Source organism: Felis catus, chromosome C1 (assembly GCF_018350175.1).
Source record: "Felis catus isolate Fca126 chromosome C1, F.catus_Fca126_mat1.0, whole genome shotgun sequence".
NCBI lineage: Eukaryota > Metazoa > Chordata > Mammalia > Carnivora > Felidae > Felis > Felis catus.
The window spans coordinates 6,716,362-6,744,208 of record NC_058375.1 but is presented as its reverse complement, the minus strand read 5'-3'; the positions used below and the strand labels follow the sequence as shown (position 1 = coordinate 6,744,208).

General features: G+C 62.7%; 1 protein-coding gene across 4 annotated transcripts; it reads right to left on the bottom strand.

Annotated features, from left to right (window-relative positions):
- Positions 1 to 559: 559 nt before the first annotated feature.
- Positions 560 to 27,605, bottom strand: TMEM201 (transmembrane protein 201). Of its 4 annotated transcripts, none has more exons than XR_002744310.2 (12): positions 27,354 to 27,605; positions 20,116 to 20,236; positions 19,427 to 19,621; positions 18,061 to 18,237; positions 16,188 to 16,537; positions 15,390 to 15,593; positions 9,853 to 10,085; positions 5,850 to 5,921; positions 5,001 to 5,300; positions 4,037 to 4,174; positions 2,988 to 3,195; positions 560 to 2,688 (listed from the first exon to the last, which is right to left on the bottom strand). XR_002744310.2 is itself a non-coding variant. In XM_023258080.2 (11 exons), exons 1-11 carry the CDS (start codon positions 27,464 to 27,466, stop codon positions 2,591 to 2,593), a joined length of 2,001 nt encoding a protein of 666 aa, XP_023113848.1. In that variant the 5' UTR covers positions 27,467 to 27,605; the 3' UTR covers positions 563 to 2,590. The 4 variants fall into 4 exon arrangements, 2 of the variants coding, with proteins under 2 accessions (XP_023113848.1, XP_044890995.1); XR_002744311.2 differs by having other exon boundaries at positions 3,046 to 3,195; XM_023258080.2 differs by lacking the exon at positions 2,988 to 3,195 and having other exon boundaries at positions 563 to 2,688.
- Positions 27,606 to 27,847: the final 242 nt, after the last annotated feature.

The window sequence follows — 27,847 nt, the reverse complement described above, 5'->3', positions numbered from 1 at the left end:
GTCCCCAGTCTCCTGGCTCAGTCTCTGTCCAGCGCGGCACCTTCAACTGCTTTCTCCAGGCCCACCCTGCACCTGCCCAGGCTGGGCCTGAAGCTGGGTCTGCTCACCTGGGGGGCTGTGAAGCCTCAGGGGCCGATGCCGAGCCCCAGCTGCTGGGAGGACCAGGGGGCCATCCCGAAGGGGCTCAGAAAACAAGGTCCGTTGCCCCTGTAGCTCTGGGGTCAGGTTGGGGACTGCTGGTTAAGATGGGCTTTTCTGCGGCGACAGTCAGCACTTTCTGCCGGAGCCCTTGCTCATGCGGTCCTCGGCTCCCTGCTCAGCAAGCTTCTGGTCGCCCCTCCTGGGCAGGCCTGCCCTGCGCAGCTGGTCTCCCGTTCAAATCCCTGAGCCTTCCAGGGGCGGCACGCTGCACCCGCATCCCCGCCAGAAGCCCCAGGACCCCACCCTCAACGCTGTACTGAAGGCAGGAGTGAACTGACTTCCAAGGGCAGCTAGGACGCTTCCCCCAGGCCTGAGCCGCCCAGTGAACAGAACAGACGAGACGGACTGAGGTATAGTTCAAAGGTTGGTATCTTTTTTGGTTTCCCTTTTTTTTTTGCTTTTTTTTTTTTTTTTTGCTTTTGTAAAGAAAAATAAGGTTGTGTTTTTTGTTTGAAAGAAAACATAAGTAAGCCCCCCTCCCCACTTGGCCTCTCCCCGGCCCCTGCGGGGTGTGGGGACCGGCGGTCCCCGGCGGGAGGGGCCGAGGAGAGGAGAGGGCACTCTTGGGGCTTCCTCAGAGCCACAGAGGAAGGGTACTAGGGAATGGAGTTTGGCTTTGTTAGGCAAAAAAGAAAATTTAAAAACTTGGACACACGTGCCCACTATACAAATGGGGGCCGAGAAGCACCATCTTCGAGTTGGAATCATCTCTGGCAGCTGGACGCAGGGTCCTGGTGCGGCCCCTGGCCCCCCCCACCCCCCACGTCCTGGGGTGGGGGGCAGGGCGGGAAACAGCTCTCAGGACAGGAGTGGGGGGAAGAGGAGCGAGGGAAAGTCAGAGCGACTCCTTCCCCACATGGTAAAAAAAATCACTAAAAAAGCACCCAAGGCTTAAAAAAACGAAACCTCCCTGGCAGGGAGAACTGGGGGCATCCTGCTTACCAGCAAAATGCCTTACCTGGCAAAAATGTGTAGAAAAATAAAATTAAACTTTATCCCTGAATGATAAAGACCCTTCCTCTTGCCCTCACCACCACCACCCGCCCCCAGCCGCCAAGTCTCAGGATTCACCAAGGCTGCCAATTCCTCCCCGGGTGCACATGCCTGTGTGAGACACAGGCTGCCGGTACCTGTGTGCGAGGCCCCGGCTGGCAGGGGCTGCGGGGCTCGGACGGCCACACGCACACACACACTCCCTCCTCACGGCAGCGGGGGGGGTTCCCTGTGCCAGACCAAGGGCCCTCCTTCCTCCTCTCGGGGGCAGGACAGGACCCCTGCACGGGTGGGGAGGGGAGGGGGCCGGGCTGTAGGAGCAGTGGCAGGGCCTGAGGGGACGGCGGAGCGGGAAGGAATGAGAGCTCAGGTGGCCTGGAAACAGAGGCCGCACGGAGCCCATGGAGGCAGCAGAATGAAAGGGAGAAAAGCAGGGTCTCAGGGGCCGAGAGGGGCCAGGCTCATGGGGGGGCAGGGGCAGGGGCGGGGCAGGGAGTGGTCTCACTGGAGACTTGCAGGCTGACGGGGCCGTCCCGCAGTGCAGGCTGGGGGCTTGAGCAAGGCCCCTGTGGGCGGTGCTCGAGGGAGGGGCCCAGAAGCGCAGGCCTGGAAGCGGGGCAGGGTGGGCCCTGGGTAGTGTTCTCAGGGTAACGGGCCGCTGCCCGGGAAGGTCACGAGAGGTAACAACATAGGGGCACAAGCGGGCAGAAGGGAGGCTGGCCGGGGGCAGCAGGGTGCTTACACTGGAACTCCAAAGGGCCCTGGCCCGGGGACCCCAAGTACCCGCCTGCCCACCCAGGAGAGCCAGGGTGTTGGTAGAACGGGGGGAGACACGGGCAGCTGATGCCCATCCTCAAGGGGGCCCGCCCAAGGGGTCTGTTCTTCACCGGGCAGGGTCGAGAGCGAATGACACAGGGACCGTCCCTCCACCCTCCCCCACCCCCCGCCAGGGAAGCCGAGGCAGCCGCAGAGGGATGGGGAGATACAGTACGAGATGCGGGCACAGCCCCGCAGCACAGGGTCCAGAGGCAGCCAGCTCCCGCTGTAGCTACAGTAGTGGCACTCCCGCCGGGCGGGCCGGGTGGCAGGGAGGGGACCGCAGGGCCCCACGGCCCCTCGGGGATCCCTGGCTTCAGGATCAGGGTCAGCACCAAACACAACTGATCTCGGCCAAGGAGACGGGCAGGGAGGAAAGTGACCCCACGGACACGCTCAGCCCTGCGGTCGGCCAGGTGAGGTGCAGGGGTCCCGAAGGCAGGACCGGCCCAGCGAGGTCAAAGGCCCTGGCGAGGATGGCGGAGCCCCTCAGGGGGGCTCTGAGGCCGGCAGTGGTGAAAGCAGTGTGCACCTGGGCGTCTCGAGGCCCCTCTGGGCGCTGGGGGCCGCGGACCGCGGGTCAGCGCAGGACCTGGTACAGGTAGGCCGAAGTGAAGAGAACGTTGGCAGCCAAGCTCACGGCCAGGAGGCCCCGGACCAGGGAGGGCCCAACACGACCTTTGAGAGAGAGAGCGAAGAGACCCGGTTAAAAGGTCCCCGTGCAGCAGCCCACCGGCCCAGCCCACCGGAAATGCAGCTGTGGGGCCCGAGGCCCTGCTCCCAGGAGCCTCCCTGCCCAGAAAGACCCCTGAATCTAGGGTCAGTGGGCCAAGTCCTGCCTCCCGGAAGGCACCTCGTCTCCTGAGCCCGTGCGACCAGGCGAGGACTGGGTGTGCTGTACTCGTGCCCCATGAGGGGGCCTGGGGGCATGACCCCCACTTTACAGACAGAAAAGAGACACTTTAGAGGAGCAGTACCCCGCCCAGGCTTCCGGACCGGGGTTCCCGCCCCAGGTCTGTGCTCTGGGGACAGCACCCATTTCCTGTCGGCTCCAGAGACAGGGAACCATCTTTGCAGAAAGACTCCCCTCGTGACTGTCCATCCATCTTCTCCACACGCGTGTCCCCTGGGGACACCGGCAGTTGTGCTGGCCTCTGGGTGCTCACAGCGTGCCTGGTGCTTTACCTGGAACCAGGATTTGAGCTCATACTGTGCCTGCAGCCCCCGCACTAGCCCCGCGGTGCGCCAGGCTCTCTGGCCAGCGTCTTCCCCCCATATCTGTGCTGGCGCAGAGGAGCCACTGCCCACACAGGGCAATGGGGACTTGAAACGTGGCTGGAAGAGCTGAGGACCTAGGTCTTTACTGTTACGCAATGTTAACTCTGGTAAATGTAAACAGCTCCCAGGGCACCCAGGTGGCTCAGTCCGTTAAGCGTCCGACTTCGGCTCGGGTCATGATCTCACCGCTCGTGAGTTCGAGCCCCGCGTCGGGCCCTGTGCTGCCAGCTCGGAGCCTGGAGCCTGCTTCGGAGTCTGTGTCTCCCTCTCTCTCTGCCCCTCCCCTGCTCTGAGTCTCTCTCTCTCAAAAAAAAAAAAAAAAAATTAAAAAAATTTTTTGGGGGCTGCCTGGGTGGCCCAGTCGGTTAAGCATCTGACTTCGGCTCAGGTCACGATCTCACAGTCCATGAGTCTGAGCCCTGCGTCGGGCTCTGAGCTGACAGCTCTGTCTCTCTCTGTCTCAAAAATAAACAAAAACATTAAAAAAAAATTTTTAAAAATTTTGTCTTAAACGTAAACAGCTCCCTATGACCTTCTGCTGATGGGGCCTGATCCCAGGGTGGCCACGTTGTACGCCGGGCGGTAGCTGGACCTAGAAGGCGCTGGGTGGGTTCTCTAGTTGCCCTCTGTCACTCGAGGGGCCTGGAGGGCCTTCTCTCTCAGGGTCCCAGACGGACCAGATGACCGTGGCTGCGGACCCACAGCCCCTCCGCCCCTCCCCCGCCCCCCTCCCAATCGGAGCACAGACCTTTCCAGGCGGCGGCCTCCTCCACGCACCCCTGGGTGGTGGTGTCCACCACGCAGGTGGAGGACTGAGAGGAATCATCCTCCTTCTTGATGGAGCGGCTGCTGCAGGCACTGCCTCTTTCTGGCATCGACCTCATGTCTGCAGAGAGAAGAGGTGTCTCAGCGGGTGCTCACGGCTCACCCCCAGGCAGAGACGTGGGCCGGCTCTAGCTCCAACCCCAGGACAGTCCTCAGATGTGGCCAGCCGTGCCTGTCCCAGCCCACCTGCCCTACCCCGGGCAAGGGGAGGCCAGGTCCTCGTTCATATCCCGGCCACGTGGCTGCCATGAAGGGAGCTGGTTATAGATGCGCAGCAGCAAACTCGGTCGCCAACAGACGGACGGCGGCCACAAGGAGGCTTCTGGGGGCACAGGGCGGGGCACGGGGTGGCAGAGGCTGGGACTGGGATCTCAACCCACCCTTCCACCTGTCTGGCCAGTGTTCAGACCCGCTGTGGCCGGGCCTTCCGACATTGTAAGAGACACAGGAAATCCACGTGTTCACGTGAAAGTTCAAAATTTGAAGCGCTGAAGCCTAATTTTAAAAATTTAAAGATGCTTTACAGAGCATCACTTGAGCACAACAAAAACATCCGTGACCAGACAGATGCAGCCCAGCACGGTATCACGTGCTTTTGACCCATCCCAAGGAACAAAGGACTCTCAAGGTCAATTGCAAAAGAAGAAAATAAAATCAGCCAACGGAAGGCCATGTCCTGGAGCGTTCAAGGTCACCAGAAGCCAGGCCGGGAGCGTCTGGAGCTTGGGAAGAGTGGCTGCACACGCTCGGTAAGAGCAAGGACAGGCCCCGTGTGGCCGCCTGCAGGGCTGTCCCAGCGCCGCACATGACCCCACAGGCGCCGTCACGGCCCCGCTGGGCTCTCCCGCCTCCTGGGAGGGCGGCCGGGGGGGGGGGGGGGCTCGTACCCACAGTGAGCTTCGTGTCCTGCGCCGGCGATCTCTGTGGGACGTGCGGCGGCTCGATGGGGAAGAGGCTGCCGTTGTGGGGCGAGTGTTCGTCTGAGCTGCTGGGGGTGTTGGGGCCCTCCCCGGGGGGCGACGGGAACAGCAGCAGCTTCTGCCCCTTCAGGTTGAGCCGGGCCGGGCTGATGAGGGGCCTGCGGTGGCGCAGAGAGCCAGAGCTGGAGGCCACGGAGCCGGCCACGGAGGGCGCCGGGGAAGGGAGTGGGGACGAGGCACAGCATCCCGACAGGAGAGAGAAGTAATCTGGAGGGCGGGAGGACGGCAGAAACGACAGCTTACGGTAGGAATGAAAACAAGGCTGAATGTTTGCTACGGGCACCGTTATCCCTGATACGACTGCGTGGTTCCCGGTGCTTTTTCTCTGTTAACCGGAGAGGAAAGATGAGGCTGTACCAAAACTTGGGGACAGAGGGGAGCCTGCCAGGAGCTGAGGGAAGGGAGAGGATCTCAGACCCTTAGCCGCGTCCCCCCGCCCCCGAGGGCACTGACTTAATTTCGGTCAGCGAACTCAGCTAATCCCGAGTGTGGTCTCCATCAGTCATCACTGATAAGGGTGACAGCATTAGAGCTAATCCTAGAAACCACCACGCCCGTTTCACAGAAGAGGAAACTAGAGGAAACTGAGGCACAGGGCTGTTGGTCACTTGCCCAGGGCTGCAGAGCTGGGAGGCGCAGGACTGAGACTCGAACACAGAACCCCGTGGGACCCCAAAGCTCATGTTTAACCAGGCTGCCGTCCCATCCCACGGGATGCTCTGGAAACCCTGGCCCACACTTCCCTGTCCTCCTTACCTGGAACAGGAACCTCTCCAGATCGAGACACCTGAGACGGTGGGCGGCTCCCACTGAACAGATACCCTGAGTCTGGAGAGGAAATAGAAGGGGGACAGGTCAGGCCCGTGGTAATGACAGCCACCCACCCTCTCCATTCTCCAGCCCCCGTTCTGCTGACATCCAGCCTTTGTCACTTAGGCCGAACTTTCTCGAAAACACAAGCTCTCAACAGACTCCCTGAACTACTGTTGGAGATCTGCTCTCGTTTCAGGGATAAAGAAACCGACACCCACCCTCTCCCCCCGTAGCCTGCTCTTTCTGGGGTCTTGCCCCTCCACTACCCTGTGCCTGCCGGCCTGCGCTGCCCCTCAGGGAACACTGAACACGCTGCTCTTCCTCAGTCATGTGCACCCCAAGGGCAGAGACTACACCCCACGTACCCTGTGTTCCCCCAGCGCTTAGCCGAGAGCCGAGTGTGGAAAGATCCAGCGACCACCGTGTGCCATCCCGAGCAACTGCTGTTCCGCCACCCTTGGGGCTCTGAGGGTCCCTTGGTCACAGCACGCTGCCTGCCCCTTCCCCCCGCCCCTTCCCCCATAAGGCCCAGGGACACAGATTCAGGCCAACCCGTGTGTCTGGGTAAGGGTGGTCACGTGGCCCAAGCACAGAGTCCTTTCCAGGACTGGTCGTATGGATGCTAGGAGAGCAGTCTCTTTGCTGGGTGTGAGCTGTAGGGACGCAGGGATGAGCCTGCATCAGGGAGGTGCAGGGGCGAGTAGGGCGAGAAAGAGAGACACAGGAAAGCAGAACCTGGCCCGGTGCCTGAGCCCCAGACCACCAGTGCCTCCCGGTTACCTGAGCCAAGGAGCTGCAGAAACTCTTCGTTAATGGCCCCCGGCAGTGGAGACCCTGGGGTCCCTCCGACCACTGAACGTTCCAAGACCAGCCTGTGTCCACAGAATTGCCCTGCTGCCCCTGGGGCGGGGCTGCTCCCGAGTCCCCTTGCCTCACACCTCACAGGGCAACAGGGAGACCGTGGGTCCTCCACGGTGGGTGGGATGCCACCCACCCCTCCCAAGGGGTCTGAAATGGAAGCTCCTCAGCTCTGCTGTCCTGGTGGGTGAGCACGGAGAGTCCTCCCAGGAGTGTCGGGCCCAGGGCAGGGCGGCTCCCGACGCCCCAGGCATCTCCCCTCTCCACATTCTACTCAAGAGCCACCGGGGACAGAGAAGGACGTCTCTGCTCAGGGGAAACGAGGAAAGCCATCCTACTATCAACTCGGGGTACAAGCAAAATGGCCTTTAGCCACCTTGGAGGAGCTAAGCCTCTGGTCGTTGCTGTTACGGGTGTTCGCATCCCATACTAACGCCAGCAGTCGTGTCTGCCGAGGCCTTTGTTCTAGAAGCTTCCCTGATATGCCTACCTCAGCCCGGAGGCACAGCTGTCCATATTAGACCCTCCCAGGGTCACGGGCTGGGGGCCTGCTTGGCTGCTCCCAGCCAGCTGTTGGCTCCTGGCACTTGGCTGCCACATCAGGTGCTCACAACCACCCCATGACGTGTGTATTGTCACCGAGCCTGGCTTACAGCTGGGCAAGTCTGAGCCCCCTCATTTTGCCCCCGTCAGACTGGCAGCTGCTGGGCTTGTCTCCAGAGGGAGGGGCGGTGGTGGTACGCCTCAGTTTCTCAACCCTGCGTTTGCTCTACAGGGAACAGGAGGAGCAGGAAGGTGCCTCTCGGAGGTCCGGTCCCTGCCTTGCACCCTGTGGACATTAACTGGTCTTTTTTTTTTTTTTAAAAGTAGGCTCCACATTCAGCGTGCGGCTTGAACTCACGACACGGAGATCAAGAGTCGCATGCTCTACTGACTGAGCCAGCCAGGTGCCCCAATTATTTCATTTTTTTTTTAAATGTTTATTTATTTTTGAGACAGAGAAAGACAGAGCGTGAATGGGGGAGGGTCACAGAGAGAAAGAGACACAGAATCCGAAGCAGGCTCCAGGCTCCGAGACGTCAGCACAGAGCCCGATGCGGGACTCGAACTCACGAACCGTGAGATCATGACCTGGGCCGAAGTTGGATGCTCAACCAACTGAGCCACCCAGGCGCCCCTCCTTTTTTAAAGAGCAAAAACCAAGGGGCGCCTGGGTGGCTCAGTCGGTTAAGCGTCTGACTCTTGATTTCAGCTCAAGTCATGATCTCGAGGTTCATGAGTTCGAGCCCTGTGTCAGGCTCTCTGTGCTGACAGTGTGGAGCCTGCTTGGAATCTCCCTCTCCCTCTCTCTCAGCCTCTCCCCTGCTCACGCTGGCTCTCAAAATAAGTAAATATTAAAAAAAATTCTTTACATGAAGAGCAAAACGAGACTGCTGTCCTCTGCAGTTGGCACCTCTCTCCCCTGGAGGGCCCTCAGAGGGCTCTGGCAGGATCTGAACCCAGCTAGCCCCACAGAGTCCTGGGAGCTTGGGCCCCTGTCCCCACCTTGGGCCCCTTTAGCCCCATCCCCACCTGAAGGCCTGACGGAGAGTTCTAGAGAACACTCCGGGGGAAGGGCTCAGCTGCTGGGCCTCCCAGGTTCCCACACCCAGGGAGTTCCACGGTCGCCCCCACACCCCTAGACGCTGTTCACAAAGAGCCCACAGAGGTCCCACCAGCTCCAGGGCCACAGGCAGGGGGTCAGGAACTCTGCTGGATGACCATTCCCAGAGGAGGAGTCAGCTCGTGTCTGGTTACACAGAACTATCTGGAGTCCAGGCATCTGGACTCAGGGCAATCCCACCTTGGATCCCACCCACCATCTGAGCCGTTCCTCCTGCGGTACGACCCACCCCCTATGCGGGAGGCCGCTGACCTGCACGTGACAGGGCCAGGAACCTGAGCTCAGGCACAAAGCTCAGCTCCAAGCTGCAGGGGGACCCTGGGCAAGTCACGGGGGTAAGAAACGGGAGCTCAGAGGGGCACCTGACTGGAGCTGGAGCCCCCAACCTGGCCGAGCTGCCGAGGGGCTCAAAGGAGACCCTGACCGCAGGTCACCGAGCCCGTTGTTTTGTTTTTTGTTTTTCGATGTTTACTTTTGAGAGAGAGAGACAGAGTGCGAGCCGGGGTGAGGCAGAGAGACAGGGAGACACAGAATCCGAAGCAGGCTCCGGGCTCCGAGTTGTGAGCAGAGAGCACGACACGGGGCTCGAACCCACGAACCGTGGGAGATCACGACCTGAGCGGAAGTCGGACGCTCAACTGACTGAGCCACCCAGGCGCCCCTACCAACCCCGCTCTAACCCAGATGCCGCCCATATTCTTGGAGGCTGGGATACTTCCTCATGGCGGCTTCCCACCCCCAAAGCTGCTACCCCGGGAGCCAGGCCCCAGGACCCACCCGGAGGAAGAGGCAAAGCCCAGTCTGGCCAAGTGGCTTCCCAAAGAGCTGAGGGCGATGAGGAAAGAAAAACTGGACTTGATTTGCAACGGACTTCCCAGGAAGATTCCACCAGAGAAGATAAAGGAGGAGACAGAGGGTCTTGAGACAAGGACCAGGTGGGTCTCAGCCACACCAGAGCCCACGTGCAGCCAGCGCTCGATAAATGCGGCGGACCCGAGCCACCCCCGGCCCCCTGGGTCACACCAAAAGGCTAGGGGCAAATCTTCCAGCCCCCAGGGTCTCAGAACAACGGCAGCAACAATTGACAGCGGGAATGGTGGGAAGAGACAGCCCCCAACGTGCGTGGACGTCGACCGGGTGCCCGCTGCCCTTCCAGGAACCTTAACACGCGTCACCTCGCTTGCCCCAGACACCCCCGGGGCAGGTTCTACTCTACCACTGCCCTCGTTTTCTTTGAGGGCAACTGAGGCTCACGGCGGCGAAGACCCTTGACGGGAGGCAGCCACTGAGCGGAGGCCCTGGGGTTTGACCCCAGCTCTGCCCGTCTCTACAGCAGGAGCTCTAACCACCTCCCGCCCCCAGCCCACCCCGTGCCCGGCGGGCGCCCCCGTGTCCCCCGCCTGCCCACGCCGGAGCGCCTCTTACCTGCCCGAGTCAGGGAGGGTATGGTCCCCAGCGAGAGGGCCCGGCTGAGGCGGCCCGGCAGCGAGGAGGGCGAGGCCCGTCGAGGCGAGCGGAACAGCTGCTGGCTGGCGAGCGGCAGGAAGCCGGGCGGCGTGGGGATGAACAGAGACGGCGAAGGGCCGGTGGCGCTCGGGCAGGGCACGGCCAGGCCGGGGCTCGTGGGGAAAAGGCCGGCCGAGTCTCTCGGGAAACACCTGCGGGAGCCCGTCGGGCGCGGGAGAGAAGAGGAGGGTCAGCCCCGGGAGGCCCTGGAGGCGGCCTCCACACAGGTCCCGTCCCCTCTCCCCTGGTGCCAGGTGGGGCCGGAGTCGGGGTCCCAGGGAGGCGTGTGTTAGTTGAAGCGGAGGAGCGGCTCGACCACAGTCACGCCATTAGGAGCGGGTGGCTGGGAGGTGCCAGCGTGACCCACCCCTCCCGGCATGCCCCCTCGGGTCCCACTCAGCCTCACAGCAAACTAGCTCCACTACGAGTCTCGGGATTAAAGTGACACTGTCGCCCTTGCCAACCTCATGCCGACCCTTCGCCTTGAAGCAAGAACGCCCGACCCCCGTGCCAGGCGCTCAGTAAAAGGCCAGACCTCGGGCTCCCCCTCGCCACTCTGGGCTCCGTGCCCAGAGCCTCCTGACAGGACGGCTGAGCTCAAGGCGCCCCCTGCTCCCCGGGGCCGGCCTCTGGGAACCCCACTGCTGCTCTCTGGTCTGGGACGCTCCTCTAAAGCCCCTTGCGGAGCGGAGGGGGTGGGGGCGGCCAGGCTGGGGACTCCCCGGGGAAGAGCTCTTGCGGGACGCAAGCCTAACTCCAGCTTAGAGAAGACCCGTCAACGATCGCAAGGCTGCCCAAAATACAGAAGGTGACAGTGTCTCTTTAACTCGAGAATGGGACAGATCACACGATGGGACCCGGTGGCCCCAAAAGCCAGAATGTCAACCATGCTTCTGATTAAGGCAACCGATTATGGGGGGAAGGGGGGGGACGGAGGCAGTTAATACATTAGTCCGCCGTCTGGACGGAGCTGGGGGAGGTCCAGCCTTACCTCAGTGCCAAGGGACAATTGGGGCCATGGACAATGTGCCGATGGAGGGGCAGGCTGGCTCAGGCCCTGCAGCAGAGCCGGGGGCCTAAGGGACCCGCCCTGTGCCCATCACGACCACACTCTCAGGGCGCTGTTAGCCACACTCCACTCCACTGACTCGCTCGCTACTTCTCACCCCCACCCCCTTAAACACCCCTCACTACGAGGCAAGTGTGGGGTCTGCTGCTGCCCTCCTAGAGAATCATGGGACCTTTTCATGCCTTCCGGGAGCACCGGGAGACCACCTGGATGTCAGAACCAAGGGCGGGGCCCTGCATTTGGGGGACATGGGGAAACCGAGGCAGGAACTCATCAAGCCAATCACCAGAAGGGTCTGGACAACCCCAGGCTGGACGTGCCCGCACTCCACGTGCTGACTTTGTCCTGCCCAAGCCTGTCTGACACCTCCCTCCCCACCCCCACAACAGCTGGGATAGAGTCTGCCTCTTAACAGAGAACAGGATTTTGTGTCATCATTTGTAGAGCAGTGACACCGTATGGCAGAATGGCGCCACCACCTCGGGGATTAGCTGGGGGAGGAAGGGACACTGAACTCGCTGAAGATGCCCTGGGACCGTTGGCCAACTTGCTCTGATCACGTGTGAAGCCGTCCCCTGCCGGGGCCTGCACCTCCCAGAGGATGCAACGGGGGCAGGGCTGGCCAGTGCCCGTCGGGCAGGCGGTAGGACCCTGCGCTGGGCTTCCCGCACCCGCCCCCACCGCCCACCCCCGGTAACCAGCGAGTGAGGGGAGAGGCTCCAAGGTGGGCTGCGGGGTCCAGAAGTGGTCAGCTGTGCCCGGGAGAGGCTTCCAGCGTCTTTCCGGCTCTTCCCTGCTTTTCCCAGATCCTGCTCACACCTGGGGCCGCCACCCCAGTGCTTAAAGCTCAGTCTCTCATCCATCTGGCACAGGTGCTGTTCCCAATCTCTGATCCCACTAAGAATGTTGGCACCGAGCAGGAGACAGTTCTTTGGTCTGACCCCTCTTGCCGTGACACGCAGTGACATCAGCCAACCAGCAGATCCTCATAGAGTGCCAAGCGAGCTCCCATCGTGGCTCTGTGGCGGACGGTCCCCGGGAACCTCCCGTAAAAGAGCCCAATCTCTGCCAGGCTTCGGAGAGCTCACAAGTATGGAAGCTTCCTCTGGCAAGGCCCCCTCCTCCCTCCCCCACCCCGACCACCCTGCACCCACGCACCCCGTCTCAGAGAGGCACTCGGCCCTGAGCCCGAATCTACGTCCACTGGGATAGACGGGTTCCGGGACAGGTCAGGAGGCCGTACCGTGTCCCATCTGACACTGAGGGGGCTGTCTGGTCTTTTTCGACCCAATCCCAGTGCGAGACGGGAGCAGGAGAGAGAGAACTACATTTTACGTAGCAGTTTATTGAGACGGAGGAAAAGACGACCCAGCAGGGCACGTGAGGGCAGCCAGGCCCGGAGCCGCCCGATGCCCACGGCGCCAGCACCCGAATCTGACCCCCTGTGGGCATGCCTGTACCCCCGCGTCCCCTGCCCCCGGCACAGAAACCTCTGAAGGAACGTGAAAGAAAAAACAAAAAAGACATGGTACCTGACGGCCGCCGGCAAAAGCAGAGTCCCGGAGGCATTTATTGAAAATACAGCATGAAAAACAAGACATCTACGGCCAGGAGTTACGGTTACAGCAAGCGTCACCGGCCAATCGTCCACGGTTCTACTACACGACCAGAGGGCAAGACACTGCGCAACAGTCACGGACAGAAGACACACGGGCTCCTCCCGGGCAGGTGCGTCGAGGCGGTGGCTCAGCCCGTGGCGGGGACCCTGGACGCCGAGGGAGAGGACAGCCGGGGGGGGCCTCCCTCGCGTCTTGGAGACGGTCACCCCGACCCCAGGCGGTCTGACAGTCGTCCCCAGTGGAGGGGACAGAGGTCCTCGGTAGGGGCAACACACTTCCAGTTAATAAGCCATGATCCCAGTGACGCCTGCACTTCCTCAGCTGTTGCCAGTAACATCAGAAGGCGCTGGGAATATGCTCCAGGTCATAAACTTTAATGGACAGACACGTAATTTTAAAAAGTCACACAAAACTCTAAAAAGCGCAGGAAGCCTCCCTCCTACGAGGTTCGGCTCACGAGGGCGTCTTTCCGTCCCCGGAGAGGGCAGGAGAGACATCTGCTCGGCAGGGGCTCCTGGCCAGCACGAGAGCCGGTTATGGTTATTATAAATAATTTAACTTAAATACACACATACACACAGATGTCCTGCTTCTACTCAACGCCAAGAAAAGCAGTAATTAGCATCACGCCATCAGTTTCCTTGAGAACAGGGGATCCACACAAGAGGGCGGCTCTGCCATCAGACCAGCAGTTCTCCGCCCGGTACCTGTCGCCTCCTCTCCCCCCTCAGGCAGGCTGACTGGGGGAGAAGGGACAGGCGGACGGGCAGTCCCCCCCACCGCCCCAGCCCGGCAGGCTCTGCCAGTCACCTAGCGCCTCGCCCTCTACAGAGAACAAGCAGAGCCCAGCCAGGCAGGGCCCGGACTGAGGCCACACGGCTAAGGGGGCCGCTCCAGACCCATCCGGATGCCAGGCTGGGCGTGAGTGGTGTGGGCTGGCTTCTTAGGGCCCCAGGAACATGAGGACCATGACGGTGGGGCTCAGGCCCCATGAGGGGCCCGTCGGGCTGTTAGTTGGTGGCCCCTTGCCGAGTGTGACCCTCACACGCATGGAATCTGCCTCTGTCCTCCCGGGCTCTGATGTGTTGTAAAGGGGAGAGCACGGGGTCACTCCTGGAGGGAGACTTATACTCAGAGTGACGAGTGGCAGGGCACCCCGGCCCTGGAGGGATTTGGGGCCCAATGTGGGGTCAGCAGAGGGCAGAATGCCTGGATGGAGACAGCCTTGGGCCGCCTGCTGCCAGGGCAGGTGGGGGGGGGGGGGGGGGGGGACGGACACTCAGAGACAGTGCCCCGGGCTAAGTGCTTCCTCCGCACGTATCCACATCAAGGTCAGCATTCAAAGACCCTGGAGAGAGGCCCACCTTCCATTTCACAGATGGTAACCGGAGACTGGGAAGAGCAGGGGCCTGGCCGGGACCACACAGCTACTGAGTAGCAGCCCTGTTCCCCTGGAGCGGTGACTCTGGGTCAGCACTGTCCCAACCCTCCCGCCTGACCCACAGAAAAGAAAGTGCCTCACAGGGAAGCACAAGGCAGGAGGCCCGGCACCCTCCACGAGGGGCTCCAGGGGTCAGGAGGGTGGTGACAGGCCAGAGAGGGACAAGGTGACAAATGACCTGCTGCCATGTGTGTCGCTCTTGGGCCCCTGCCCTGTGCTGCCCATAGGGAGCGAGAACTTTCCCCAGGCATCCCGCGGGGGCGAGCGGAGGAGACGGGACGTACCAGGCGTGGGGTGGGGGAGCAGGCCGAGGGCACTCGGGTCTCCACCGCCAGCCAGCGAGGGCAGCCTTGGCTCAGGAGGCCTCACCCCAGCCCCTGCAGTCCTGCCTTTTCAGGGGAGAGCCAGGTGCGTCTCGGAAGAGGGAGCAGCGCATGTGTGCCCTGGTTCCGTCTGGCCCCCAGCAGTGCCCAAATCACAGACGAGTAAGACTGCTCAGAACCCCAGCTGGGCGAAACCCCCACGGCCTGGCTGCTAAGACGCTTGCTGACCACAGGGCCAGTGGGCCTCTCTGCGGCCCACTGCGAGGAGAGCCTCGCCCCACACACCCGTGGCCAGTCTGGACCCAAGAACTGTGTTCTCTGTTCCCAGGGCAGGAGGCCGAGGGACAATGGGTCTCAGGAAGGTCTTGGAGGAGGAATTGAGCTATGAATCCTGGGGGGGGGGGTGGAGGGGCGGCGGCAGCGAGCCCTGTGTCCTCTCGGGTCCCCGGCTCCGTGAGGGCTGGCTGGACAATGGGCAGGACCGAAAGGACAGACCGGGGAAGTGACGAGGAGACAGGGTGGGGGGCTCTGCTCTGGCCCCTGCTCAACAGCACCCGCCCATGCCCAGCAGCCCGAGTAGTCAGGCCACACGGCAAGGGCCCAGCCCGCAGCCACTGTCACCAGCCCCTGAGATGGGGCCAAGTGAGAGGAGCAGCAGGCAGCAGGGACCTGACCCCCACCGCCCGCTCAGGACCGGGGTGTGGCCTCTTTGCACTGCCAGCCAAGGCCCCCGGTCGGAGGCAGGTCGCGTGGGCCACCCGTGTCCCAGTCTGGGGGCAGCGATGGGCTCTTTGGCCAGAGAGGTGCGGCAGTGGTGGGTGGCTCTAGGGCACTTGGGGAGTGGGCGGGGAGGGTGGCTTGCTGGTGCTGGAAAGCACGGGGGGGCTCTAGGCTGGGCGGGGGCAAGAGTGAGGCAGGTGACAAAGACGCAAGTCACAGGGGCCCTGCTCTGGGCCCGTCCGTCCGTCTGTCCTCCCCCCCGCAGTCACTGCTGCTTCTCTGACCTTCGGGGCCGGAACCTCCGCGTGCCTGTCGCCTTCCTTGTGGCCACGGCTGCCGTGAAGCCCACCAGGCAGCACAGGGATGTGGTGCTGAACTTGAGCGTCTCCAGCCAGCCGGGCGAGGCGGCCTGTAGGTACTGCTCCGCCAGGTGCAGCCCCAGCAGCAGGGCCCACAGGCAGGTGGAGAAGGCGTCGATCCTGCGGAGCCTGCGGGGCAGAGTGGGGGCGGCGGTGAGGGCCCCCAGCAGCAGGACAAGAACCCCCCCTCCCTCCTGTGTCCACCCCCCCCCCCAACCCGGCTCGGAGGACAGAGTCCAGGGCCAAGAGGAGAGCGGGGAGCCTCGGACTCCCACTTCCAACACCTCCACGCTGCACGGCCGAGCAGCTCAGTTCCTCCCAGTCTATACAACCGAACCTCCCTCAGAGCCACTGAGCCAACACGGAAGCCGCTCATTACAGGGTCTGCAACCGCACAGGGGGCACAAGGGCCCCACCCGGACCCCCGACGGCCGCAGAGGCAGGTGACTGTCATCGCCCGAGGGGGACGAAAGCACGCCACGAGGCCCAAGCGCACAGCGGTGAGGGGCAGGCCGGCTCTGGGTGCCACCACTCCCTCTCAGGCAGGCCACTTGTCTTCCTCTCGCCCCTCAGACTCCCAGCTGCCGGGGAAGAGAGACCGTGTCTGGCTCCGGCCACACCGCGGAGCCTAGCGTGTGGCCGTGTGCCCAGCAGAGCCTCTCGGCTTCAACCCGAGCGCGTTTCCTCCCACCGAGTCCCGGCCCTGCGCGGCCCCACACGCACCTGATGCGGCCGGCCAGCAGCATGGCCAGCAGGCAGGTGAGCAGGCCCAGGGCCACGACGCCCATCTGGTGGCTCTGCCCGAAGGCCCAGGCCTCCCGCAGCTTCTCCGCCGCGTGCTCGGGCAGCAGACCCAGCAGCTGCTGCCAGCCGTCGACCCCGGGGGCAGTGCCGTTGTCAGGTGCGGCCGAGCCGTTGCCACCAGGCGGCAGGGCCGGGGGCAGGGTGGCCTCTGGGGCGAAGGGGTTGCTGGTGCCATAGAACGCGATGGTCAGCAGGAAGGTGCAGGCCAGGAAGGCGAGGGCGCGGAGCACAATGACCTGGACCGGGGCCTTCGCCGCGGAGGAGAAGCTCTGAGGGAGAAAGACCGGTCGGAGGGGTGGCCAGAGCCACCGACAGCCATTCCCGGTGCCCACTCTGGTGCCCACTCTGCACGAGGGCCTGGCCAGCGCCCCCAAGCGCCCGCCAAAGAGTCCACCTGGTTCCTGATGGTCAGAGGCGGCGCCTTCCTCGCGCCTTAAACCCTTACGTGATCCCAGCTTGGTCTCTAGGTTTCCTGCTGGGTTCCACTCATCTGCCTCCTTTCTTGGCCTTCACCCGCTGGGGAAGTCACCCCGGCCGGCAGGGGACTGCTCTATCACGTTCTTCAGAGAAACCCTTTTGGTGGTAGGGTGATCGGGTTTCTTTCAAATGAAAAGTTTTTTAATCATTTCATCAGGTTCTCATCAGAAATTCCTATTGTGATTTTCAGTGGAATTGCAATAAACAGAGAAGAGAACTCCGGCCAAACTGAAGTTAAAAAAACCCAGTCAAAAAACCACAAAAAACGAGCTGTTTGGTCTAGGAACACAGTGGTGAGGGGGGAAGCTGAAGGTCAGCGTCCTGCTGTGCAAAACCGGCCGTGCGGGCCGGTGGTGTGGCCTCGCGGTCAGGGACCTGGCGCTCAGACTGGAAACGACATGCCAGTTGGACACAGAGCACATCTGGGCAGGAATGTCTCTGGCAGGGGATGGGTTTTACTTCTAAATCCACTTGCTACTACCTCAGGCTTTTTGAAATTTTTTCAACGTTTTATTTATTTTTGAGAGACAGAGCACGAGTGGGGGAGGGGCAGAGAGCGAGGGAGACACAGAATCTGAAGCATACTACCTCAGGTTTTTTAAACCAGAACATTCCATTAACCAAGTATAGTGATAATTAAAAAGTTTTTGGCCAGATAGTCTTGGCGCCCAGCCCTCTGCAAGTTCTCGAACTCCGAGTCTGGCTTCCACAGCTGTAGACGGGAGTCACAGGGCCTCAGGGGGTATCCACCACGAAGGCTGCTGGGGGGAGCGCGTGCCTGTGTCAGAGAAGTGCCCGGGTCCGGTAGGACCCTCACAACCCCTGGCCCAAGCACACAAATACACATGTGTTGGGGCATCTGGGTGGCCCAGTTGGTTAAGCTTCTAACTCTGGCTCAGTCATGATCTCGTGTCTGTGGGTTTTGAGCCCCGCCCCGGGCCCTGTGCTGACAGCTCGGAGCCTGGAGCCTGATTCGGATTCTGTGTCTCCCTCTCTCTCTGCCCCTCCCCGACTCATGCTCTGTCTGTCTCTCTCTCAAAAATAAATAAACATTAAAAAATTTGAAAAAACATATGTGCGTATTACAACACTGACCCACTCTTCTTGGGATACCTGCTCAGGCCAGCGGCACGAAGGGGCCTGTGAACAGCTGGGAAAGGGGTCCCGGGGGGAAGGCTACTGCCTCCAGGAAAAGGGTCTCGGCTCTGAAGAGCTGCCTACAGTCTCGGGGGGGCTCAGCCCCCCAGCAGGGGTTTCCTGCACAAAACCAAGGGCCGTGACTCCCCAAACGCCCCGTGGGGTGCCTTGCTCCAACCTGCGTGTGGGTCTGGTCGGCTTCCCGGCGCTTGAACTGGTGGCTGAGCAGCAGGGCACGCAGCTGGCGGTTCTGGTGCTTGATGTAGTACTCGACGGCCGCCTGGCAGGGCCGGCACAGCTTGTACATCTGCTCCAGGTGGTGCCGATACACCTCGATCTCCTCGTCATACCTGCCCTGCGGGGGGGACGACGGAGGCTCAGGGTCCTGGGGGGGCCACCGGGGGTGCTCGTGTCGAGCAGGTCAGATCTGGGTTCACTCACAAGGGCGGTGACCACGAATGAGTCGTGCCCACTCACAACCCGCTTCCTCCGTGCCCAACACGACCGATGGCCTCCTACTGCCTGCGGCGATGTTGGCCACGGGGAGTGAGGCCCGGCCCAGAAGCTGACACATAGCAGGGGCCCAGAGGTGACAGGAGCCACTCTAGCCGAGTCCTGTTGCCGCACAGGATGCACCTGGAGGCCAGGAGCTCGGGATGCAGTCTCTGCTTCAGGTTCCGCTCCTGGGTCCCAAGAGCTCCAGCAGGGCAGGTGAGCCAAGGGAGAAGCCAGCTCTGGGTGGACGCTACTTAGATGGAGGCAGAGGCCTGCCCGTGTGCTTAAGACCAAGGGTCCAGAAAACACCAGGGAACCAAGGGCTTCGGTGGGAGCTGAAGTGTTCTTTGGGCTCCAGGAATATTTCAGAAGATTCGAGTCCCACACCCCCTTCTCCCAGAGAGGCAGCAACACACCTCTCCTTCCCTGTTGCCAGGGGAGCCGAACATTTCAGTCTGCAGTGGCCAGGAGAGTTATCAGTCTGATCTCTGGCTGGGACTGAATGTGCCACAAAAGCTTCTCTGCTTGCCAAACTGCACACGCCTTCCCTTGTTTATGCAGGTTCCCGGTCTCCCCCTGCCTCCTCCCCTCCCGGCGGGATCATGGGAAAGCCACAGTCTCTGGGGCTCAGCCGGGCTCTTCTCCTGCGGTCAGGGGACCCCTGGGGCGGGCGAGGCCTGGCAGGGGGCGAACTCTTAACACCAGGCTGCTCCCCTATCTTCCTCTCCCCGGAACTGCAGGGCAAACTGCCTGCCCGGCCAGTGGACAAGACGGACTCAGGGACGCGGACAGGACTGGTCCAAGAGGGCCCGCGTGGGGCGCCCAAGGACCCGACCTCCCCCTGCCCCGGGACACGCCCCTCTGGCAGGCACTGGGGTTTCTACGACGACGTCCTGGGCTTGGAGCCCCGGGCAGCAGCAACCGCGAGACGGAGGGAGGGCGAGAAGTGTGTTCCAACGGGGACGGAAGAAATAACACACCCGGAACGTGGGGCCGGCGCGGGAGGGGGAGGGGGAGGGGGCCGGGGCCCCGCCTCGTGCCCACCTCACCTCGTCACGCGGCGCGAAGGCGGCCAGCTGCTTGATCTTGGTGGTCTGGTGGTGGCTGCACCTGCGGCACAGCAGCACCTGGCTGCTCACCCACTGCTGCGGCTGCGCGGGGGGGCGGGGCCCCGGCACGCTGCTCACCACGTGGTTCAGGTGCTCCAGGTACTGGGCGGGGATGGGCTTGTTGTAGTCGCCGTTCTGGGGGTGGGAGGGGACCCGAGTCAGCAGCGGGGAGAGGGACTCAGGAGAGCCACCACGGATGCCCCCGCCCCCGTCCGGCAACACCCCGGGGGAAGTGGCGGCGGATCCCAAACACCCCCTTTCTTTACAAGCAGCGGCGGAAGACTTTCTTTTAAAGCAGCTTCACGGGGAGCCCGACAGGCAAGACGCCGCGGGTGCGGCCTGCCCCCTCCCTCGGAATCCTGCCGTGGGCCGGCCGCCTGTGTCTGTGAATCGAGTTTTCAGGTCTGCACCACCTGGCAGAGCAGGGCCGCTGCAAGGACAGCCCGCAAAACCGAAAACCCGATCCGGCCTCTGCAGAAAGCCTGCCGACCCCTGGTCTAAGGCCAAGCGGTGGACGGGCCTCAGAGCCGGAAACATCTCGGTCCGAGCCCTGATCCGCTGCTTTTCGTGGCGGGGACACTGGACAAGCTGCCTGGGCCCCCGGCCCCGCCGGCCCCACCCTGCCGTACCTCCTGGAAGCCGTTGTACTGCTCGCAGTGCGGACAGTCCCAGCAGTTGCGGTTCCCGTACGGCACCACCGTGTCCTGGTTGCAGAACCAGCAGTTGACGATGGTGTGTGTCGGCTTCATCCTGTGGACGAGGACACGGCGGGGTCAGCCGGGAGGGCGCCGCCACCCGTGCTATGGGGACCAGAGAAAGCACGGGGAAGTAGGACGGGGGACCCGGAGCTGAAGACGCCGCAGCCGGGAGAAGTGACGAGGCGAGGGGCTGGGCTGCAGGCTGAGTGCTGGCCAACAAGGACCTGCAAGGAGGCCGAGGCGGGGACAGCGTCTCCTCAGGCCTCCAGGCGAAGCCTGGCTTCCTCCCTCCCAGCGCCGGGGGACAGCTGAAGACGCACCAGATACCGTGGCACCAGCCCCTGGTATCCTGGGGCTCAGGCATGGGGGCAACGCGGACCAGAACCTGCCAGGCCACAGAGCCGAGAGTGACCAGGCTCGAGGACCACCCTCCCACCCAAGGCCCGCAGACCTCCTGAGCCTGTCCCTGGGCTGTGCAAACAGTGCTCCTCAGGGAGTTTGCAGATGGCAGGAGCCTCCTGTGCTCCAAAGATGAAAAAAAACCCCAAGAGGGTAAGGTCAAGGAGGCTGAGGGGCGGGGACTAGGGACAGCTGCTCAGACTGGAGCCAACCCTCTCTGCTGGAGGGATAGGGCAGGCAATCCACAGTGGCCCTCGTTGGCCACACATGTGGTGACAGGTGGGGGCTGTAGGATAATCCCGGCCCAGACACTGGGGGATCTGTGCTCTGGGCCCCTCCACCCACCTCACTGGCTGCAGGGTGGGGTGAGGGGGAGGGAAGGGGGGAGTACAGCAACTGCCCAACAAACGCCTCCAGTCCCAGGGATCTAGAAACAATGCAGGTGATGGGTGGCAATTGCTTGAGCCCTGGGGTCCCGGCCTCATGGCTCCTAATCCCCCTTGTCGTCCCCCAGAGGCCACCTCCAGATCTGGGGCGCTGCCTGGGCCCCTAACGTACTGGGCAGCCGCACCACACGTGCTGCACGACCCCAGGAGTCCTGGCTCTGCCAGCCTCTAGATGTGAGCCCCAGGAGGCTCCTCCTCTCCCAGCCTGGCCTGCCCCTGCAAAACGCGAGCAGTCACAGAACCTGTGCGTCCATGTGTTACAACCATCCACTGACACGAGACACGTAAAGGTGCTGTGCGACGCAAAGGGTCAGCTCTGTCACCCTCCTGTCCCCGGGCCTGTCAGGGGCCTCAAAGGAAGCTCCTGACACCGCAGCTGCCTCCTGGCCGTGCCCCTCCATCACCCCCCACTGAGCGCGGGCAGGTTATGAGGGTTGTCCGGGCCTCAGTCTTAACCACCTGCCAACCGGGCACAAGAGCGTGTCAAGGATCGGAAGTAATGCCAGTCTAAATGCCCAGTAAGTGGTAGTTATGGTGAGAAGGGGAGGGGGGAGAGGAGGATATGCATCCAGGCGCCGCAAGGAGGAGCCCCAGGGTCCACAGAGGGCACCCTGGATCACCCCCAGCAACCACAGCGGCATACTCCCTGCCCCTGCTCAGGCCAAAGCCCTCATGAGGGACCAGGGACCGCCGCATCTTGTCAACAGCAAGAGGCCAGAGCAAAGCCTGGCCACGGCAGCAGCGGGCAGTGTGGCACTGCGGTCACGGTTTTGTGGTGTGGCCTTCTGCGGAAAGGCATCTGCCTCCCGGACCGTCCACTTCTTTATCTGGCCAATGGAGATAATGATAAGCCTTGCCCCGAAGGGAGGCTGCTGAGAGGGTAAACCAGGGAGTTTAGGAAAGTGCTGAGCCCGGCAGCTGCTTGGCACAAGGCAAGCTGACGGCGTCCCTGGGCTCCACGCTAAGAGCAGGGGAAGGCGGCGCCAGGCAAGGTGAGAGGCGGGGACACCCGCTCTGCCTGGATGCTGGCACTCTGGCTTTCTCTTTGTGATCTGCACCTGCTTTACAGGCCTCTTTGTCATAGCGCGGGGGGCGGGGGGGGGGCACGTCCCAGTGAGTGACGATGCAGGGTGAGAAACCTCTCACCTGACCCCCGGCTCCCTCCATTCTCACCACGGGCCTCCTCGACATCCCTCCACGACACACTCGGCCTCTGGAGAGAAGCCAAGCAGAGGAGCTGGAGGTCTGAGAATAAAGAGAGAGCTGGGCAGGACATAAAGACACAGGCCCCAGGAACCCATGCAGGCCGTCAGGACCTGTGGCTCTGGGCCCAGGGAGCCCCCGGAGCCCCTCCTGCCCCAGGAAGCCATCATGTCCACTCTGAACCTCCAGCCCTGTCGCTCAGGAAACAAGCCTGGCCTGGAAGCGGGTGGCAGGAAGGGGAGGCAGGGGATTAGCTCTGGTCCCGGGGGCCAGTGGCTCTAGCTTGTCACTCTCAGCCCGTGGTAATCCCTGTCCAGGGTGGCGATGGGGGGGGGGGGGGTCCACGGGCCACCGAGTCCTCCCCCACAGTTCCTGCGCAGCCAGCCCTGAAAGGGTCCGGGGCCTGGAGCGGCGGACGGGCCAGCGAGCGCTCGGACGCCGGGCCCGAGTCGGCTCCCCCACCAGCGACGCCTCTCCTCGGGCTCCGCGCGTGAGACCCGACCTGGGCTGCGCCCACCTCCACCTCTACCTGTACCAGGCCTGACACGGGAGGGTGGGGTCTGTTCTGAGCCAGCTTAGCGCTGGTCCTGCTCTTGCTCAGGAGGTCCCCCCAGGTCCCTTCATAAAATCTCCAAACCGCTTCTCCCCCAGCCACCGACCCCCAGTCCAGGGAGGTTCTCGGACGCACCACTCTGAGCCGGGGAGGAGTTCTGAGGTAACAAGACGGCACATCCCTGTGACACAGGCAAGGCTGAGACGGTCCCTGGCCAGGCGGCCTTGGGGGGAAGGTTGGGCCCCAGCAGGTGGGCGGCCAGAAGGATCTGGAAGGGTTCACCCAGCTTCTGCCGCCCTGCTGAGCTCCCGGGTTCTGCTGGAGCCAGAGGAGACCTGAAGCGGCCAGGAGCAGGGTGGGCCCCTTGGGAGGGGAAAGGGACAGCTACATGCTCTGGACCCACCCCTCCGCAGGTCCCAAACACACCCCACCCCGACCACGGTATTGCCCCATCAGCCCCGACGCGCATTTAGTTAAAACAAAGCTCATGCCCGGGCATCCTGCCATCTCCTACAGATGGGGGCAGGGGTGTCTGCTGTAGGAGGGAGCCCGCCATCGGAGGGATGCAGCTTTAGGTCCCGGGCGCCTGCTGTGAGCCCAGCACGGTGCCGCATGGAGGAGACACAGGGATGGGGCTTAATCCCTATCCGAGGGGGTTTCGAGTCTGGGGAAGATTGTCGTGTCAATGTTCCCACCAGGCCGTGAGAAGTACCCAGCCTCCCAGGAGGGGCCTGGCATATATATAGCTTCTGACTCTGGGCACCGTGCATCAGCTGGGTGGGGTCTGGAAGACCGTCTCTAGGAGAGTCAGGATGGTTCCCTCAGGAACCAGGAGGTTAGCCTCTCGAAGGGCCCCAAGAGGACAGCCCGGGACAGCCTTACAGGTGAGGGGATCCTTGCTGGACCCCCAGGAGGCTCCTCACCTGCTCCTCTGTGCCTTGAATGGACAACATACGTGACCCTGCCCACCGAGCAGGGGTCTCCTGGGCTGTGGCACCAGCAGCGCCGAAAAGCTACTTGGTGTCAGAGCGCCTGGGTGGCTCAGGTGGTTAAGTGTCCGACTCTTGATCTGGGCTCAGGTCACAATCTCACAGTTTGTGACTTCAAGCTCCGCCGTCAGCACAGAGGGATTCTCTCTCTCCCTCTCTCTGCCCCTTCTCTACTCACGCTCGCTCTCTCTCAAAATAAATAAACTTAAAAAAAAAAAAAAAAAGGCAACTTGGTGTCGCCCGGGGCCTCCAAGGCCTCACACCCTGCCTGAAGGCAAACCTCAGGGAGATACACGACAGTCCTGCGACACAAGACAGCCCCTGGGTCCACCTCTCCCAGGGGAGACCTGGCCTGGAGACGGCCGACTGCCCTCCTTCCCCTCGGCGCAACCTGTGATTACAGAGCACATGCTAGGTGTCTGAGAGCCAGAAACAGGCACAGCTCTCCACTTCTGATCTGGACACGAGGACAAGAACAGCAACTTCGCGGGGCAGCTGGTGACAGATGTCACAGGAAAGGCCGACAAGCAGAGCATTTGCCATCATCCTAAAGAATGGTCAGCAGGGCAAAGTGAGCAGGCGGCATTCAAACAGACGGGACTGCTAGGTCCGGGGGGGGGGGGGAGGGGACACCCGGCGGGGTTCCAGGGAGCGGGGCCCCGCAGCCGGCGTGCGGTTCCATGAGTGTGGCCAGAGGCGGGCGGGAAATGGGGACTCTGGAGGCCAGGAAGAGGCTCTGCTACTTAACCCAGGAGGCCGCTCTCTTCGGTCTCCAAACACCAGTGGACAATGCAATAAACACCACGGGAGGGGAGGCCCCTGAGGCCCTGAGCAGGCAGGAGCTGGCACGAGATGGACCCTGGACACAATGCTGAGCCCGAGAGTCCAGAGGTGGGGGGTCTGGGGTGGGGGAGGCCCCAGGAGCCATCATGACCACGTGGAGGCAGGGCCAGCAAGCCCACGGAAGTGTAAGTCGGGCTCCCACCCCACGCTGACAGTGCTGGCCTCCCGCGTGTGCTCGGCGAGTGTGGGGCCTGGTTAGGAGCTGAAAGGCTAGAGTGGATCTGCTGCCTTTTGTTGTTGTTTGTTTTTTAATATTTTTAAAAGTTTATTTATTTACTTGGAGAGAGAGGGAAAGAGAGAGAGAGAGGGAGAGAGAGGGCGAAAGTGGGGAGAGGCAAAGAGAGAGGGAGACGGAGAATCCCAAGCAGGCTCAAGGCCATCAGCGCAGAGCTCGATGTGGGGCTGAGTCGGACACTTAACCAACTGGGCCACCCAGGCGCCCCTTTGGATCTGCTGTTTAACAGTCGGGCACTGGAGGACAGGAGCGCAACTCCTCCAAGCCCTGGTTTCCTCATCTGGAGAATGGGTTTCTCGAGGTAGCAGTGTGCAGGTGCCTCCGCGGGTCGTCAGCAGTGAGTTACTGACGATAATCTGGGAAAGACTGCGGCGTTGGGAGGGCTGCAGCCCTTTGGGGAGGGAACTGGCCTCTCCCCCAGGCTTGGGGGGGGAGGCAGTCTTCCCTCTATATCCCTCTGTCATCTCCGCCACTGCTGAGCCCACAAACACCCACCTGGCCAAGTCACTTTCCAGAAACAACTCTCACATGACCTCCCGAGGGTCATTCAAAACCCATGGTGCGGCCAAAGCCAACGCTCCCCAGTCACAGCGTTCTCCCTGCCGGAGGGAGAAGGGCTCAGTCTCTGCAAGCCTGGTCTTGCCTGTGAATCGTGACAGTGGCCAATTTATGACGCCCAGACAAAAGCCAATGCTTTCTGAAAATCTCAGAGCATCCTGGGAAAGGTCTGGTCCTTCTCAGCCCAACCAAGAGGTCCCGATGCCACACGGTGACACCCTGGTGTCGTGCTGCTGGAGTGAAAGGCCTTCCAGGTACCCTCGGGGCTCCCCTCGGAACCAGCTTGGCGAGCACTGCACCAGGTCTCCAGACTCCCAGGGAGGAAAAAGCCGTGGCTGCCGGCCCGGGCGGGGAGACAGCACCCCTGAGAACAATCATAGCAGCTCGAGGGACACTGAGCAAACCCAGTCAAAATTCAGCCACACGGAACACAACTGAAGCTTGGCCCAGGCCCTGATCCTTAGCGCAACTCGCCCCATCCCAGCGTAACTGGGAGGCAGCGGCGTCCCGGAGACAAACCGGGCCCTGGCCTCCGCTCTGCTGTCCACATGCCCTGGGAAGCAGAGCAAATGGCCACCTGCCTCTGCACTTCACCTCCCTTGCATAAAATGACCACTCTGAACCCGCTGGCCGTGCTTCCAGAAACTGCGCAGCGACTGGGACACTGGGAGACGTGGGGTGTCAGAGGCCCCCTTGGGAGCTCCTTCAATCCCAGCTATCTTCCCCTGGGAGGCCACCCCCTCCTCGGCCTGCCAGTCTGGCTCATCCTGCAGATGCAGCTGATGTCCCTCCTACCCTTCCTCCTCCAGGAAGCCTGTGACTCAGTCACCCTCACTTCTCTCTCCCTTGGGTGAGAAGCAGTACATAGCGCTGATTAAGGAAGAACAGCCAGACTGCCCAGGTTCAAATCCCAGCTCTAGCCGCTTGCTACATGACCGCAGGCAAGTTCCTTCTCTTCTCTCACCTCATAACCGAGCTCTGCAGGTCCCTTGCAGATCCCATTCTGTCCCCAGAACGTTCGCACAACCCCACCTTTCCCCCCCTGTCCTCTGAGAGCCTGGATCAGATGGGGAAACAGCTGGGCTGCTCCTGAGGCCCTGCCGAAGCAGGAGGCCACTGAGCTTTTTAATCCCTGATCTTGGGGGCCCCATCAGAGAGGCCAGCTCTGAATATGGGGGTCAGCATGATCTCTGAGCCCTGCCAAGGGCTGGGGCAACTATCGAACCAGCTCAGCTCAGCAGCAGCCCCAGCCCATTTAAGAGTATCATCAGGCTTTCCAGCTCTTGGGGGCAGTATCGCCCAGGGGTTAGGAATACAGGCTCCAGGGCCAGGCTTCGGTTCACACGGTGGCTCTTCTAATTAGTGGCAGTTTAGCTCTTTTGTCCCTCAGCTTCCTTCTCTAGAGAGAGCAAGGGGTTGTGACTCTGACCGGGCCCCCGTGAAATGAGAACAACGCCTGAGACCGCGTATGCAGACCAGAAAGTGCCGGCTAGTGCCCTGCCACCCCAAAGCGCGCCCGAGGAGCAGGGAGCTGGGCTGAAGGTGGAAAACCGCGCAGTCCGATCTCCGCTGGAATCTCCCGCGGGTGTCGGGCGCCGAGGTGGGCGTGGGGCGGCCCTGCAGATCGCGCGGCTCGGCAGGCACGCGTCTCCGTGGGGGAGGAAGTTTGTAACCCACGCGCTGGCTGTCGTCGTCCGCCCCGCATTCCTGGGATCCCCCGGGCCCACCCCTCCGCCCCGGCCGCTTCCCGACCCCAGATTCCAAACCCGGCTCCCACCCCGGGGACGCAAGCGTGCAGAACGGGTCTCCGCGCGGGGGCACACGGGCCGGGCCCCCACCCCCACGCCGCGGCCTCACGGGTAGGGAGGCGCCGTGCGGCCCCGGAGCCGGCCGGGGCGGGCGGCGGGCGGCGGGTCGAGGCCGCGTGGGCCGCGCGCACTCACCTCCGCGCGATCCGGTAGAGCAGCACGCCGGCCGCGGCGCACGCCGTGACCCCCAGGCCGCCGGCCAGGCCGGCCGTGGGGCAACGGGCCAGAAGCGCGCTCACTCCCTCCATGGCTCCCCGCGCGGGCTGCGGGCGGCGGGCCGCGGGCCGTGGGCCGCTGGGTGGGGGGGGGCCGATGGCCGCGGGCCGCAGGCGGGACGCGGGGCGGCGGCGCGCGCCTGCTCGCGCCGTGACCTTCGCCGCTTTGTAGCCGGCGCGGGCCCGCCCCCTGACTCGGCGCGCTCCCGCCGCGCAGCCAATCGGAGCTCGGGGCGAGCCCGGGGGGCGGGGCGCCGGCGGAAGCCGAGGCGCCAGCCTGCGCGCGCCCCCAAGCGGCGGGAGGTGGGAGGCGGCACGGCGCCCGGCAGCCCCGCCTTCCTCCTTTCCCGCCGCGCACGCCGCCTCTGGCAAAGTCCGCCAACCTTAGCGCCTGGGGCCACAGACTGCGTGTCG